This window comes from Colobus angolensis, unplaced genomic scaffold (genome assembly GCF_000951035.1).
Source record: "Colobus angolensis palliatus isolate OR3802 unplaced genomic scaffold, Cang.pa_1.0 Scaffold291, whole genome shotgun sequence".
NCBI lineage: Eukaryota > Metazoa > Chordata > Mammalia > Primates > Cercopithecidae > Colobus > Colobus angolensis.
The window spans coordinates 3016627-3034230 of record NW_012116166.1 but is presented as its reverse complement, the minus strand read 5'-3'; the positions used below and the strand labels follow the sequence as shown (position 1 = coordinate 3034230).

At 47.4% G+C, this 17604-nt stretch overlaps 1 protein-coding gene across 1 annotated transcript in view; it reads right to left on the bottom strand.

Moving 5' to 3' along the window:
* Positions 1-16699, bottom strand: part of LOC105516838 — a 38209-nt gene extending 21510 nt beyond the window's left edge. Inside the window, exons 1-6 of the mRNA XM_011949177.1 lie at positions 16576-16699; positions 16319-16456; positions 15668-15771; positions 10482-10564; positions 4579-4672; positions 3505-3562 (exon numbers count right to left, since the gene is read on the bottom strand). Of these exons, the coding sequence (XP_011804567.1) occupies positions 3505-3562; positions 4579-4672; positions 10482-10564; positions 15668-15771; positions 16319-16456; positions 16576-16699 (601 nt within the window). The remainder of the gene's footprint in view (positions 1-3504; positions 3563-4578; positions 4673-10481; positions 10565-15667; positions 15772-16318; positions 16457-16575) is intronic.
* Between the last annotated feature and the right edge of the window lie 905 nt (positions 16700-17604).

The window sequence follows — 17604 nt, the reverse complement described above, 5'->3', positions numbered from 1 at the left end:
CAGAAACCCACAGGATTCTTCCACAGTGCGCAGTGGGTCTGTTTTGTGTTCCACATCAGGGTGAGGCTGGGCTTGGCCTGTCGCTGTTTCTGATTTGCCACTCTCAGGGGCCGCTGTCCAGAAGGCCCAGGCAGCCAGCTGTCTCTTGCTCCAAGCCAATCTCTATTGGATTTAGTTCCAGCTCAGGCTGAAAGTTGATCAGGTTAAGCTCCTAGGAGGCTCCACGCTGCTCCAGGCAGTCTGCTGAATGCTGATCCTAGAGCATGTGAATGCTGATCCTAGAGCATGGCTCTGCTGTCCACACTGGCCACACATTGGAGTCTCCCAGCCTCTAGGACAGACAACAATTCCAGTCCTCTCACCTGGAATTCCCCAGTTCTCTGAGGCTAAAAATTGCCTCTACATGTGGAACAAGCTTCCAAGCTCTGACCATTCCACTCTGGCCAGAGGAGCTTTGGTTAAGAGAGTATAGGGCCTACAGAAGACATTAAAATGACCTGAAATCAACTTGCCAATGACACCTTGGCAGCCCCAACTGATACAATCCACATATCTGTTAGGTTTACTTGGACAGTGGGTCAAAGTTTTGCAGATAGTAGAATAGCAATTAATGTCAACAGTGGGATTATTTGCAAATTTCAAACTGTTTAGCATCTGGTTAAAATGGTCGCACATCACACCTTGTATGACCCTGGAGACAATACAGGCAGACAATTGGGAGTGCTGCTGCTCTGGAAGTGTGATGTGAGGACGTGGGAGTTGCCAACGAGGGTAGGAATTCTCTGGAGAAAACTTGGGCTGCTGGGAGAGGAGAGGGGATCTCCTGGAACACAGATGCCCCAGCAGAGTTTGGGTCCTCCGGGAATGAGGACTACACTGAGAGACAGGCATCCCTGGGATCTGCTGGCTGGAGGCTCAAGCTCCTCATTTCCCTGTGGCAATCTTGGCAGCCTTAGCTGGCCAATACTGTTGCCGATTTCTATCCAATAAATGCAAGGCTCATCTTAAAGCAATCTAGCAAGGGGGACTGGGGGCACCCCAGGTGGTGGGGAAGGTCACAGACATTTTAGAGAGGAGCAGGCATCCTGCAGTGACCACGCTGCAAAGAACACTGGCCACATACAATGCAGAGGAGGCCTCGGGAGATCCTGGAAGCCACTCTCTGAAGTCCATGGACAGCTGTCTGCTGCCCTGCTGCGAGGCCAGTGCCAGGGAGGAGGCTACACACTGAGAACAGGATCAACAGGCTCTGGCTGCTTTCTCCTGTCCAACGATAATGTGACTCTCATTTGCCCCAAGTATCTCTGCCACTAAGGACTCCTTGCAAACACAGTCTCAGCGCCCAGCACTGTGACTGGCAGAGACTGGGGCTGGGGAAGGCAAGGCCCTTCCACTCCTTAACTGGGTTGGGCAAGCAGATTGTACCTGTAAGTCAGCCTTCTGCTTCCTCAGAGGCAGATCCAAGCCTGGTTCCACCCAAAATCCATTCAGACAAAATTAATGGCAATGCCAGACCTCTCTCTGGGTCCATTGTATATATGCATCTGGCCAGCAGAGGAGAAATGGATTTTAATCCAGTTGTGTTTCTGTATTAGCAGGGCCTACAGATGCCCAATCTCTGTGAAGATGCTCGCTTCACTCAGGTGCTGGGCCTCAATAATTTAAAATTAACTCAACTCTCTCAGCATAAAAAGTAATGACTCTGTCAGAACCCGAGTGCAGAATGCCTAATTTAGGATTTTACATGCTAATTCTGAATAAATGGAGGTGTCATGAGAAGGAAGGGTTCTCTTTTTAAGTGCATAAAGGCAGACCGTGAATTAGTGGAGACTATTAAAGTTACATCTTCAGTGCCTCAGGTTTCATGAATGCCAGACCCAGAGGGGTTCTTTGAAAGCCTGTCACCTAGGGTCTCCCAGGGCAGAGACTTTTGGGTCTCTATTGAAAAGACAATGTTTTCTTCCTGGAAACCTCTGATTTTGGGACTCAGAGTCCCCTCTCTGATATGGGCTAGAAGCCCCAGGTAACATATGTTATTACAGCCCAAAGACCTCAGGCTGCTTCAGAGACCTTGACTGGTCCCAAAGACCTCAGGCTATGGGTACTCATGACAGTGGAAGAACCTGGGTCTTCCTGCCCTGTTGGGCTTTGCCATTGAGGGTCTACTTCTCAAAGAAGAACGCAGGGGGAGACTTGGGGCCCAAGTAGAGTTACAGAGCCTGTTGTGAGACTTCTGTGAATATCCCAGGTGACCCCAGGTAACTTGATGGAGATCTATTTGTGTGTCCACAACTCATAAAATGCTCCCGCCATGGGTCCCATTCCAGATCTGTCCCTGGCCCAGCAAGTACCTGAAGAAACTCAGGGTACAGGAGTGACTTCCCGGCTCCTCAACTCACCAGTGACATTTTGCCTGGGCTGTTTGGGACAGAGGGACTTGTAAACAAAGTCTCGTCTCTCAGCTGTTTGGCTCCTCTGTGGGAATCCAGGGGCCCACAGCCTTGCCCCGTAGCTTGGCTTATCTGGGGCCCATATCCTTGCCCTGTAGCTTGGCTCATCTGGGCTCTGACAGCCCAGGTTCTTTCTCCTTCTGAATGAAGCCCCAGGGCACTAGGCAGAGATTGGGTGATGACAGTGGCTAGCATGGGTCTGACACCTTGTGGTTCCCAGAAACACATGCCCCCATGTGTGAAGCCTGTGTTCCAACCCAGCATGGCCTACCCCACTTTCTTTTCACTGACATGGACATCATGGTGTCCTGCAGCAGGACTGAGGGCTGCACGTGCAGAGAGGTGCCTGTGAAGAGACCTTTCCATACCACCTGCCACTCCTGCCAGTGCTGGGGCATCTTTCAGAAGCTTTTGAGACCCTGTGAGGCAGAAAGAACAGAGTGTGGAGTATCCCCAGAGGCAGCCTCTTTCCCTTCCCCCAGAGCATGGAACCCTGAGCGGATCACACGGCCAGGTGGAGGTTCAGGGGGCTCCTGTCCATTCTGCTGTGGTTGGGAGGGTCTGTGTGAGATGAAGGTGGTGGAGCTGCCCTGTAACCCTCCACAGCTGACTTCTAGAGGTACCTGCAGAGAATTAAGGAAGTTCTGGTCATTTCCACATGTTCACTTAAAAAGAAGAAGTGGGGGCCAGGCATGGTGGCTCATGCCTATAATCCCTAATCCCAGCACTTTGGGAGGCCGAGGCAAGTGGATCACCTAAGGTCAGGAATTCGAGACCAGACTGCCCAACATAGTGAAAACCCATCTTTTCTAAGAATACAAAAAATTAACTGGGCATGGTGGTGGGTGCCTGTAATCCCAGCTATTCAGGAGACTGAGGCAGAAGAATCACTTGAACTTGGGAGATGGAGGTTGCCATGAGCTGAGATCACACCACTGCACTCCAGCCTGAGTGACAAGAGCAAAACTCTGTCTCAAAAAAAAAAGAAAGAATAATAAGAAGAAGTGGGATCAGTGTTTGGGTTCTTTTCACTCCCAACTGGACACAGAGGTACTTGCTGGCTCTTTAACTTCTTCGATGTACACAGATAGCTTGTTCTGTACCTCTTTTTCCTAAAGTAGACAGCAATAACTAAGATTCATGACAAACAGCTTCCTCCCCAGCCAGGGTCTATCTCTGCCTCCCTCTTTCCTGTCACTCTCTGGGATCCCGGTTCTGGCATTTGTCATGGGCCACTCATTGTGGGGTTTCTGTGATGATATGCCTGTGATGCAGGCAAGCCCCCACGTTGGGGCTTAGCCCAGTAGGGTTCTTGGCTTCACCCAGGAAGGAATTCAAGAGCTAGCCGCTGGTCTTAGCAACTTTTATTGAAGCTCCAGTGTACAGAAGCAGCAGAGATACTTCTCCATGTGACGCAGGGCTACCCAGCAGGCAGTGTGCCCAGAGCGTCAGCTCAGAGGCAGTTCTGCACTCATATTTATACTCACTTTTAATTGCATGCAAATTAAGGGGCGATCTATGCAGAAATTTCTAGGAAAAGAATGGTAACTTCTGGGTCATTGGGTCATTGCCATGGGAAAGGGTGGAAATTTCCAGGTGTTGCCATGGCAATGGTAAACTGACAAGGCACATTAGTGGGTGTGTCTTATGGAACGCTGCTTCTGCCCCAGCCGTTAGTCATCAATTTGGTCCAGTGTCTGATCCCTGCCTCCAAAGTCGAATCCCACCTGCTACCTCACCCATGCTCTCCTTGGCACTGTGCGTGCCCTGTGGGCTGGGACCCTGACAGGTTATCTCTGTAGCCTCAAAGGCCAGGCTGTGGCTGCTCTATACCATCTGAAAATTAAATTCCTGCCGAAATTAATTGACACATCACATGATTCCTAGGATAAGACTTACAAGCTTTGTTTCAGTTTTCCCTGGGAACAACAAAAAAAAAGAAAACATTGGAATAACTGTTCCCTCAGTAGTTCCAGAATTTTTCTGTCTCAGAAAAGGAGGACATTTGAAAATGCCTGTGAAGAAGACTCCATCTGCTTTCCTTTGTGGTAAATCCACCTGAATGGCCCTGAAGTGTGTGAATGGAAAGCACATACTCTCCCAGTGTTTTGGGGAAAGCAGAACTCACCATTGTTGGGAAAGCAGAGTTCAAGGTTTGTTCAGGGGAAGCAAACTGGCATTTGGGATCCATCCAGCACCGAATCTCAGAAGGTTTTGTTGCTCTAGGGGGAGCACAGCTTTTGTATTTTAGGATTTAGACAGGACAGTACTGATAAATGACTGAGTGGCAGGGATAAGCAATTGCTGGTGGATCTTAGCTGGGTACGCTCCAACTGCAGGGAGCAGATGGTCAAAAAGGCTTCCCTCCCTGACCAGGCAGGACTGGAGTATTATGTGTTATTATTGTATGGGGCAGATCAAACAATGCAGTCTCTCAAGTAGTCTCTGTCACTCTCATGCCGTTGATCTCCTGTGGCCATAATGCAAGGAAACTGGAGGTGGGAAGTAGAAGAGTTTCCTTTGAAGGAACTGGACTCACCCACTGTCAACCATCATAAGAGAGGGCATCAAGAAGCAGAAACTGGCCTTAGCCCAACGACAGTTTTCTTCTCTGGGCCTCTTTGCAAGCTGAACCTGGACTCCAAAAAAATGGAGTCACACATGTGGATTTGCCATTGTTGGGACAAAAGAGTCCAGTTTCTGGCACAGGGAGACATGCTGGCAGGGAGTTGGCAGGCTGTACCAACCAGCCTCTTAGGGCAGAATGGGCCTGAGCCTGTGGGCTACGGAGACAGCCACATCTACTTGCCATGCTGTGACTTCATTTCCTGATGCTGACCTCATGCCCTCAGTCAAGTTTTGCCAGAAGTTGCAGCCTGGTTTCAGCTGCATTGGAAGTTATCAGTGAAAGGACAAATTCCCTTCCCAGTGGCCAACCCAGTATTAGCTGTTGAAGGTGAGTGATCTCTGAGCTGCCAGCGGAGTTGATGTGCAGGGAAGACATCATCCACATGGATCCAAGCAATGACAGCAGTAAGGACTGGTGGCTGCAGAAACCCATGAGAAATGCTGGCACCCTAGGAACTTGCTGAGATAACCAAAGGAGTTCTAAGGTAGGGACTGGAATCCCAAAGCACGGAACAGGAGGAATTAAAATATGAATGGAGATGTGGCCCCCATGAGACTTCCAGGCTGACAATCCTGGGGCATAAGGGTTGCCCAAATTATGACCACTCCCTTAAGGCCAGAACACTTGTTCGACATTGATGTAAGCTATAACAAATTCAGGGTGCTTGGATGCACCCAAACACGAGGACTCCCCAGGCTACACATTCTCATGTCTACTAGAAAAGTTAACATCACTTTGCTGCCCACTAGACCCACAGACATGGAATTCTAGACCCCATCACACTGCACAGTTGAACACACACAATACCCTCACCTAATCACATGCTTGCACCTCACCAACCTTGACATTCCCACGAAGTCCCCACACACGTGCTAAACTCACAGCTCTCCCCTCCCAAAGGGGGTCACACTCTTAAGTCTGGCCCCACCCCACTCTGTCCACTGGATGTGTTTTGCTGGTTTATGTCAGGAGAAGAAAAGTAATGTACGTTACTTTTTGGGATCAATGCAGCAAGTTCCAAATGATGTATGCGGTAAAAAAAAAAAAAAAAATTCTCTGCCCTGTGCACAGAGAATACAAACCATTATGGCTAAGAGAACTGCACTCGGCTGCCTATTTGCTGTTTGTTGACTGCTGTCAAATATAATAAAATGAAATAAATCTCTAGGAACAGAAAAATTAAGGCACCTGAATGTGCTATTGTTTTTTATTTTGTCCTGCGCTCATAAAATGGTACTTTTCTTCCCTTCCCGAGTGGTCAGATAAATAAATTAACTATAAAGTCTGAAAGAAAAACACATCCGTGGAAAAGTGCTCTGCAGGGGCACAGCCTCTGTTCTCACTCTGCCGTCTGCCCTCCCTCTCGGCTGCCCCTCCGTTGCCCTGCAGATCCTTGGGATTAGGTGCTTGGCAAAGAAGGCAGGTGGACTCCCATGGAGAGGCAGCCCATCTCTCCCTGTGCCGCCTGCCCCAGGACACTCCTCTGCCCGGTTTCAGGCGCCTTCTCCACAAAGGCATGATGTCATTCTCTGCCTGGATTTCCTTGGGGACTCAATTTCCTCATTTTCAGTGTGCCCCATGACTTGAGTGGGTCTTCTCTTCCAGGAGTCAGCATCAGCAGCGTATCTTGGGCAGACCGCTCTTGGAAGCCTGCAAGCCTTGCTCGGTCCCCTTTGAGTATGAAATGCTGAGGGATATTACCTCCCCCATGGGGTTTCAGTGGCATTCCTAATCCAGGAGTAAAAGCCTCAGTCCCTTGCCTAGAAGTGAATGACACTGAGCTGTAACTAACATTGCAAAGTCCCCAGCAGGATCAGGCTGTGGCTACTCTTTGAGGGACTTCAGAAACTCTCACCTTTGCATGGCTTCCTTCTCTTCCATATTTTTCCCCCTCCCTTACCAGTTCCCTGATGTCCTTCCTTAGGATGTCCCTGCACACACATCCTGGTGCAGAACCTGCTTCCGAGAACCTTCCCAAGCAACTCTCTAGTGGGCGGTTGGCAGAGAGGCCAGGGAGGGAAATGTCTCCTCTCCTGCCCATGCCTGCCCTATTGACCCAGAGAATCCAGCTTCCATCATGGAATTGCCTGGAAATGCTTTGTAAAGGTTTCCAGTAATTAACTTAATTTTTCGAAACCACTGACCACGTGCCATTTACTCATTTTATAGAGGGAGAAACAGATCCCATTATCTTTGGAACCACACCAGGCCAATCTGGCTCAACTTTCATGTAACAAAGTTGTGAGTTGTTGTTCAGTTGCCATGGACCCCAAGTGGAAGGTCACCCCCAGATGAACCAAGTGTGCAACCACCATGGATAACCTAAGCGCTGGGACTGAGGAGTGGGGACTGAATTAAGAAGCGGACATGAATAGTAGGATCCAGTATCCAATCAGATCAAGCCCTGGCATCACCCCATGGTAGGATCCAATCAGATCATGCCTCCTGTCATCACCTCATTACAAGATCTAATCAGATCACACCTCATTATTCTATGTTTATAAAACCCAACCCAGCCCTCAGCTCCAGAGACATTGAGTGTTTCCTCCTGTCTCATTGCCAGTAGACTCACAGTAAAACTTTTCCTTTCTCAAAAACCTCTCTGAGCATTGGGCAGAGAGCCCATTGATTGCCCCTGTAACATCTTCATGCTAAGAACTGATGTCGAGGCAGCCTGTCAGGGTGGACCAAGGTAGCCTACAGGACAGAAAGGACACAGAAGTCTCCCAAGAGGAATGCCCATTGGGCATTCAACCCATTGGACAATTAGAAGAACCAAATTAAAAGAAAATAAACCAACAAACGGCCTCATCTCCCAGTGCTGGAGAGATCTTTGCATGGATGGGTTTATCTCATCCCATGGTTCCTTTCCATCTCCATCCTTCTACTTATCACAAATGTGGGGAAGAGCCTGGGACTCTGAGAAACAGGCAGGACATGGGTGATTGAGGGCTGGGGGCCTGACACTGGCTCAGAAGAAAGACCTGGCTCTGGGCCAGTGGGAGTCTGAGGCAGGAGGCCTTTCCAGACCAGCCCTTCTGTTGGGTTGAGCAGAACCAGTCAGCTCTCAGAGCAAGGGGAGCAGTAAAGTAGAGACCTAGTGTGGAGCACCAGCAAGGCTCTGCCCAGAGAACTGGGCAAGGAAGGCTTCCTTGTCTTCTGTCTTCCCTCCCTGCGGTGGAAACAAGCCTAGGCCAGCCATGAAGTGCCCTTGTCAGAAGCAAAAAAGAGAGACAGGTGGAAGTGACACTGCTGGAAACCTAGGGGACTTTCCTTCCAAGCCATCCCTGTCCTGTGGAAGCAATCCTCGGGTAACTTACAGAATGGGAGAGCCTGAAGAGGGCCATATTGGGCTTTCTAGTCATGTAAAATGCTATTGTTATTCCCATTTTATAGATGACAAAATGTAGGCACAGAGAGGTTCAATAATTCACCCAAGGTCACACAGCTAAGAAGTGGCAAGGCTAGGAGCCACTTCTCTCATCACGACAAAAGGATGTCTGTCTCTTGCAGCTGGGCCACAGTCAAGACTCTCACAGACTTGGCGTGCAGGAGACAGACCTATCTGTGCAGCCAAACAGTGGCAGAGTCATTGGAAGGGAAGTCCCAGTCCCAGGCTGCTATGACTCTGCTGAGTGGGTGGCTCCAGGAGGCCCAGGCCCTGAGGTCTGTGCTTACGGACAGGGAAGGTCCAGCAGGGTGTTGAGAGAGGAACGATCTTCGCATGGGGCGGCGGGGAGCAGAAGGGAGCTCTGGACACAGGAAGGGGCATGAATAAAAACAGTGAGATGTGGGCCGGGCGCGGTGGCTCAAGCCTGTAATCCCAGCACTTTGGGAGGCCGAGACGGGCGGATCACGATGTCAGGAGATCGAGACCATCCTGGCTAACAGGACGAAACCCCGTCTCTACTAAAAAATACAAAAAACTAGCCAGGCGAGGTGGTGGGCGCCTGTAGTCCCAGCTACTCAGGAGGCTGAGGCAGGAGAATGGCATAAACCCGGGAGGCGGAGCTTGCAGTGAGCCGAGATCGCACCACTGCACTCCAGCCCGGGCGACAGAGTGAGACTCCGTCTCAAAAAAAAAAAAAAAAAAAAACAGGGAGATGTGAAGACACAGGTTGAGGGCAATGTGGAGATGAAGATTGTCTCTGTTGGCAGACAGTGCTGAGGCTGGAACTTGAAGAGTCCAGATCTTGGAGGGTTTTCAGTGCTAGGTAAAGGTGTTTAGACTTTATCCTGGTGGGGAAGGTTGCATCAGACTTTCTAATGCTGGGTCTTTGCCTTTTATGTGATCAGAAAATCAGTCTTAATCTTGCACAAGGCTCAGCTTTCTGTAACATGGCCTGTGAAAGAATGCCCCCCGCCCCCCTCCAGCAAATCACCCATGCCCCACCTGTTTCTCTGTGTCCCAGGGTTTTCTCTACATTTGCAGCAAGTAGAGGGGTGGAGATGGAAAGGAACCATAGGGTTAGATAGACCAAAGCCATCCGTGCACAGATGTCTCTAGCACCAGGGGTTGAGGCTGTTTGTCAGTTTGTTTTGTTTTGATTCTTCAGATTGCCCAATGGGTTGACTCATACACACACACACACACACACACACACACACACACACATACACACACACACCCCTAACCAAAGCCAACAACTATCCTCAAGACAGTGCCATCTAAAACATAAGAGGGGAAAGAAATATTTGCCCAAAAAACTGCTCCACAATTTGAACAGAAACTCTCTTACGATGAAATTAATGATTCATAAGACCTTGAATGGCACAGTGGGTCCCCTCCTCCATCTTTCTGTTTTCACTTTGTGCCCCTTTGGTCCTCCTGCCTGTTATGAAAGAAAGATGTATGACTGAGCCACGTCTCCTGTGATAGGCACGATTGATTGACAAATCCACTGCCTTCCTCACACCCCACTCACTTTCCACGTCTCACTGTAGTCTTCCAGCCTCCCTTGCACATAGCAACGTCCAGGAGGCCCAGTTCTGACCAGCATGATATAAGGGAGGCTTATTGGTGGACTTTTAAGGAGGTTATATTGCTTCCTGATAAAAATAACAGGAACAAACAGAAAGTGTGCTGGCAGAGCACTGACTGCTTTGAATACAGATTTGATGCCTGGAGCTGCAATGGCCATTTTGCCACCACGAGGGAAAAAAATTAAAAAAATAAAAAATAAAAATAAAAAACACAGATGAAAATCTTAAGCCAGAGGTGAGAGAAGGGAAAGACAGAAAAGTTCTGAAATCTTGATTGCACTGCTGAGCTGAGTAACAACCTGGAGACTTTGTGACAGTAAATGTCCTCGGTGTTTTAGACACAGTTAATCTGGTTCTCTATTACTTAGAGTGAAAAGCTTTCTCAACTGACAGACACATCTTAATGGCCACTCTCTTACCTATGCAAAGGCCCAGCAGAAGCTCTGAAATTACTCCCCATAAATACTCCTTTAAGCTCGCCAAGAGCCATCTGTACCTCTGTCTGGAGTAAGGGAAAGACAGAGAAAGTCCCTGATATGCATATCCGGACCCTTAACTAAGCTCTTTAACAGGAAGAATGCATTTTTATGTTCTTTTGTCTCCTCTATAACACCTAAGCTATATCTGCACACATAGAAGATGTTTAGAAAATCCCTGATGAATTGTGCTGAGCCCAGCGTTTGTTAGCTGTTCTTCTTAACAATTGCAGTAGGTTTCCATTTAGTGGTTTGTTTCTATGTCTCATTTCCCTATTATCGAAAACTTTCTTAGGGCAGAGCCTGTGTCTACTTATTTTATCTACCCTGGAGTGCTTTACGCTGTACCCAGCATGAAGAATGTAACCAGCTGAGAATGACTGCTGAGTAAGGGGTGATTGATTGACATGAGGGAGCATATTGGATACAGCGGTTGACTCCACCATGCCAAGGCTATCTCGGGATGACAAATTTAAGCCAATCCTGGTCATTTCATTCCATTTGCTAATGACTGGTTCAGGAGGAAGTGTCCAACCCAGAAGTAGCCCAAAAGACATAGATGAAAATCTGCTGTGGCCTCTGGGAAAGATTTTCGTGTTCCTACAAGGAAGGCACAGACAGAGACAGCTCCACCTTTTTCCTCTGGATATTGTGTCAGAACATGCTAGCTGAACAGCTGCAGCCATTGTGTGACCCAAGGAGGCCAAGGCTTGTGATGAAGGTCTATCTTGAGGGTGATAGACTGGGGAGATGGAAAGAACAGGTGTCCTTGATGAGATTATTGTGCTGTGAATGGAGGCATTCTACCTCATTCCTCCCCACTGCTCTGGATACCTAGTTTTGTGAAATAGTAAATTTCCACATTTTTCAAGTCAATGTAAGTCGAGATTTTGTGCTCCTTGCTACTACTAAAGGCATCTTAACTGATCTGGGTGCTTTTGAAATTGATGGTGAAGAATTGAGACACCTCCCCATGCTACAGATCCAGTGGCCCTGTCCCTCTCTTAGGTCCCCAAGAAGTCAGGCAGTTTTGCTGACAAATAAAAGACTTGTGTGTGTTCGGGATGCAGACTAGAGTGGGTTGAGTTCCGGGTCCTCAGTAAGCCAGGCCTTATTCTGCTGGGGCTGAGATTTACTCTTGGTCTGCTTGTCATTTCCAAAGAGCCCCATAATTGCTTGATTCGCATCTTGAAAACCTCTGATGACTTGCAGCAGTAACTAACCAACAGAACACATTGGGGCATCACCCGAATCTCAACCACATGTATTTCTTGATGCTTCCAGCCTAGGTGAACCCCAGAACAGTGAAAATAGAGCCCAGATGAATGGGATCCCAGTAAGGGATCTAGAAAGTTAAGAAATGGCGAGGTCTTGGCCCATAACCCTGCCTTGTGTGGAACTGGCCAGTTGTGCTGATAGATTTTGTCTAGGGCAGGAACCCTGAGGAATCCTCAAAGATAGCCCAACGGGTTAAAGGAAAGGCCTCTAGGTGTGCAAGACAAAGATCTGGACATGTCATCTGAGTATCTAGGTTCTTGCCTACCTGGGTCACTCTGGGTGAGCTTTGGCCAAAGACCTGCTAGCCTCAGTTTTCCTGTCAGTAAATGAAGTGGTTGTTTCTCACAAACTCCCAGGCTTTCACAGTGCTAATGTTCTCAAAAGCAGTGGGTCTTTCTCAGTCAATAGTAATCTTCCAGCCATGCATGAGAACCTGAACAAAGCTTAAACAATGGGACATATATCTGCGTCCTTATTAAGGTACATTTTAATCAAAGTATCACCCCAATGTTGGTCTTCTGGACTAGTTTGCACAAACAAATCTGGAGAAAGGAAATGGAGGGAAAGTGTGGGCATTGCTTTTCTATTGATTTCCAGTCAACACCACCTCCTGAAATAGAGATTCAAATTCCTATTTGCCTGGCTGGTTAAAGAAACCTTTCTCTTCCACACAAAGAGTGGTATCAGACTTCTCTAGTGGTGGTGGGTTGGCGAGGGAAATGATATTTTGGGTAGAAATGGTAGAAAAATCTTAGCTACAGAAGACTTTTAAATTGACTCATATCTTGAAAGCAATGCTATTTTATATCCACTCTGAAAGGGTAATATCAAACTTATGAAATATTTACTAACTTGGCTGCATAAACAACAAATCACCTCTTTTCCATTAAATATTTTTGTGAAAGATATTTTAGTAAAATACTGCAGCTTGCAATTTAATTACAATGAGTAATTAAAACTTAGAGCATAATCATTTTTGGCAAAAAGTCAGTTTTTGTTAAAATTTTAAGATAGAAAAAAAGATGCATATTACGACCATAATACTGTTAGTAATTAAGATAAATGCATCAATTATTAAAGATGCAAACATGTCAAGCAAGCATAACTAATTATTTGAGCATGTTAACAGTTGTTTAATGTTAACAAGCAGTGAATTATTAAAGACCCCATGTGTCACATTCTGGACTGCATAAAATATAATGTTCTGGAACATTTTATGATTTTCAGGTCTTTCTTAGATCTTCTCCATTGGATTAGCCATAAAGTTAAGATCACTTGCCTTTAAAATATATTTCTAAAATAATTAGCTGTAATCAGGCTAGGAGAGACCACATCACTGAGTTTGTGTAACAGAGAAAAATGCAGCAGATCCAGAGAGAAACTGCAAACCAAGCTCCACGTCTGCAGGAAAGATTTACGCAATTTGGGGGACTGCTTCCCAGTAAAGGTCCAGTCTAGGGGCAGAAACTGGAAAATGTGGTGTCAGTGCATAAAAGCAAAGGGAAGGCGTAGATTCTGGGGTGCTTCACACACATTTCACAGCTGTATATTTCTTCTTTTTTCTATTTAGAGATACACCTTCTTGAAAACAGCCCTTCACGCAATCATATAATCAAGATGCCAATTAAGACACTTGTATAAATCACATGCAAAGCAATGCTTGGATTATTTTTGACTGTCAAACCACAAATCAATGCCGGCATCGTTCTCACTGGAATTCAACCAATCCTGGGTGTTTTCCTTCCCCCAGACACAGAGCAGGGCCCTCAGGGAACCCATCTGTTTATGGGCCTAGAGAATCAGTTGGGAAACATCCCGTTGGGGTCCTAGAGCCCCAATATTCTGAGCCTACTTGGCCTCTTGTCCTCCACTGTTGATCCTTTTGCATGGGAAAAAAGAAGCTTCCCTAGAATCTACCTGAGCCTCATGGGGCCTGAATAAGGCTCTCAAGGGAGCTGGGTGTGAACAGGAGGATAAGAAGAGCAGAAACAGATGGGAGGCTGATCCCTAGCTACCCCTGACTGGTGCCTGCAGAGATGGCTGCCACACTCCCACAGTCTTCTAGGAATACACCTTCTAATGGCAATCAGAGCAGCTTCCTGTATGCCTCAGACAGCCCATCTTTCCCTTGCACACCAAGGGTCCACTGTCTTCCCATGCTAGAGAGGTAGCCCATCTTTCCCTTGCACACCGAGGGTCCACTATCTTCCCATGTTAGAGAAGTGTCAACAGCAGCCACTGATAGAGTCAGCAGCACCACCAGCCCGGCTCAGATCCCTTCAATCACTCAGCCCTCTATCAGGCTCTGGGAGGTTAACGATAATGCACTGGACACACCCTGCTCACAGGGAGCTTGCAGTCTATTCAAAGCAAGACTCGCCAAGAAGAAAGATAAATACAGAAGCAGCTGTGAGGCAGTGGATGATCCTTCCACTCAATAGGAACCTGCTAAAGATTTCCATGTTTTCATCCTTGCATGTATCTAATCAGGCTTCTTCCAAACATGTACTGTGCATAGGCTGTTCCCCACAGAATACCAGGTACAGGAAGTGGGGTGGGGAGTAAGGGTGAGGAGAGCCTCCTGGAAAGGCAGTGTTGGGCTTACTCTTGAGAATGCATGCTCTGATGAAAGCCACATGGCCAATGGGAAACCAGCTATAAATCCAGCAGGAGAGAGGTCTGTGGCCACAGGTGAAGGGGTGACCAGGGTAGGGAATGGTGAGTCAGAGAAAGCAGGCTGAAGAAGCAGAAGTGGCACCAGCATTCTTCCTCTTTCTTCAGGTGATGCACAAGTGCTGAATTAGCTCTGAAGGGGTCAGGAATCTGTACAATCAGCTTTTCAGTCCCATCCCTGAGCAGCAAAGACTTCTCTTCTGCAAGGGACTCCCTTTCCTCCATCAGCTGCTCTCAGAAAGACCCTCAGCCCCAGATGTCCTCAACTGCCTCCTGCTACCAGCACGCACTGGCTGGTGCACACAACCCAGACACACTGACTGTTCTCATGCTACCTCCCACTTCCATACACAGCAGGGTCTTCATGAAGTTTGAGTCTCTGGGGAACCCCTTGCCCCACCCACCAGGCACAGGCTGGGGAGAAACCCTAGCAGTTTTGCGCTCATAATTGTATACTCTTATTCTTAGAGGGCCTCTCAAATTGTTTAAGTTTTAGCCCCCCCTCAAAACCTAGTCCTGCTCCCAAACCAGCGTCTGGCCAGCCTAAGGTAGGAAATTGGCTCCTGTGTCCCTACAGCCCCACCCCAGGTATGCCGAGTCGCCTGGTCACAGCACAGTCAGTCACGGCACAGGAGGCATCTCAGGGTAACATCAGAGTGGTCAGCTTGCCCCTTCCTCTCCCAAATCCTACACGATCACCTTAGGACCAGGCCCTGCAGAGACTGAAGTTGCCTGGCTGTCTCCTGTCTGGACCAAGGAGGGCTAATGGCATGAGGGAAGTCATACCTGTTGGAAGATCTGGTCCTAAGTGGAAATATCACTCTGCTCCTCACATGTTCCTTGCATTTGGGAAGCAAATATCATTTGCCAGCACCGAGAAAGAGAGTTTTTGCAGGGATACAAGGAAGAGTTCAGGCTCAGCCTCAGCTAAGATTGGCTTATAGAGCTTGAGTCCCCTAACCTCTCAAAACAGAGGTCTCTCAATGTCTGAGTGAGTTCCATAGAAGTAAAGAGGCTGGGAAGAGAATGTTTGGGACCTGAGTGCCTGGGATCAGAGATGAGAGATGATAAACAATGAATGTTCCACTGGGTCTGGTCCCCAGCTCCACCCCAGCCCCTGAGCTGAGCCCTGTGGAGGGAGAAACATTCTTCTAAGTTTTGACCAGAATTCAGCTGACTCTGGTGGAAGGAAATGCAGGGCCACTGAGCACCTCTGGACTTGGTAGATCTGCAAGGAACCCAGTTCTCAGGAGGGATGGAAGATCGGAGGACACCACATTTCCTGGGAGGAAAAAGAGAGCATCAATTTCAGACAGGCTTGAATAGGTGGGGAGAACGTGCAAGACCCTCCTGGGATGATAGAGCATTTAGTTAATACATACACATGCCACACTGCAGCTGCCCATCAAAACTTCTCTCTCTACGTGCAAGGCAGTGGCACCCAAGTCCTTGTGACCAGTGGATTATGAGTTGAAGGGGAATGTAGAACTCTGGGAATCAGCTCTGAAGACAGCAGTGGGCCTCCACTGTGCTCTCCCCATCCCACCTGCTGGGTGCTGGAGGTGACAAGACCCCACTGGATGGGGAGCCTCAAGGTGGACAGAGATCTCCCCACCACTTTGCACACCCTAGACTGCTGTATACAGGACACATAAACTTCCATTGTGTTTGCATCGCTACATTTTGGGGTCTGTGTAACAGAATTTAACCCACCCTAACTAATACAGCACGTAGAAAAAAAAATGCATGTATTAACACCATTGGGATACAACATGGAAATGTGTTAAATTTTCTTGGGAAAACACAATATCCAAGAGAGGCTCCTTTGCCTGCACGTGCCATCCAATCAACCAGGGTCACAGGTGGGGCTGGCACTGGGGTCCCTCCCTTCCCGTCTAATATCATTTTCACTGATGTCTCTTTGTCCTGCACATTTTCTCTTCTTTCAGCATCCACTGGCGGCAGCTCTAGGTAAAAAGCAAATCCTAACTTAGTTAAAGGAAGCTCCAGCAAACCTGGCATTTCTCCACTATTGTTTTTATGAACCATTTATAAAAGCCAGGATGAGCTCTCTGTTGGAACTCACGGTCACCTGAACCACTGAGAACACCGTCCTCCATGGCAGGATGGAAAGAGCCCAAGAACCTTCCACGGCATTCTAAATCCTGGAGCTGCCGGCATTCCAGATCCTGAAATTGTGGGTCTCCCATCTCAAGCTTGAACACTCACGGCTGAATTAGAGTGTACTGCTGGCACCGCGCCAAATGCATTCCTTCATGTGTCAGCCCTGAATCTCTTCATATGTTAGGGTGAGCTGCATGTACACTAGTTTCTTCACTTCCAAGGCAGTTTCACCATCTGTTTCTATTATGGGAGTTTATGGCACAGAATACCTCAGACACCAGAGCCTCCATTTTTTTCCTGGCGTGCAGTTAAAGCACTTTATGAACAGAATGATTAAAAGGTAGGGGCCTCCTTAATTTTTCCCCATTTTTCTTGGCACATTATAGAATTCAGAAGGATTTTTACAGTTCATTTTATGAAGATGAAAGGTGATTTGAAAGAAAATTAAGAAATTATCGGGGAATGTAAATGTGGCTGCAACTCAGCTTTTAAAAATCCTTTAATCTCATCATGATTAAGTGGATTTCTCATATTGTTTCCTAACTACATATACTTAAGAAGGCAAAATTCAAGCATATTCTGAATTTGCAAATAATTCTGGAATTTGATATCACAGAGGCTCCCATATCTCTGTGTTTTAAAACCAAATTAAGACAGCTACACTCTGAAGCTTTTAGTCAAAGGGTTTTGGGTGCATTTTATATCACATCCACACAGATGATCAAACCATATAGCTTTTAAGGCAGGAGATGAAAGTGTTGAAATCCCACATAAAAACGGTACTTCTCAGGATCTTCCATGAACATGAAATAGGTCTACTTTGCACACCCTCATTTACACACACATTTTTCTGTATAGCCAATATACAGAATAACCAATGTGTTCTACAAAATAGTTAGAGACACTGTTCACTGCAGCAGTTTTTTTGGCCTATTCATGCCATTAGTTGTGTGTCCACAGAAGATATTAAAATCGTTAATGATTACAGATG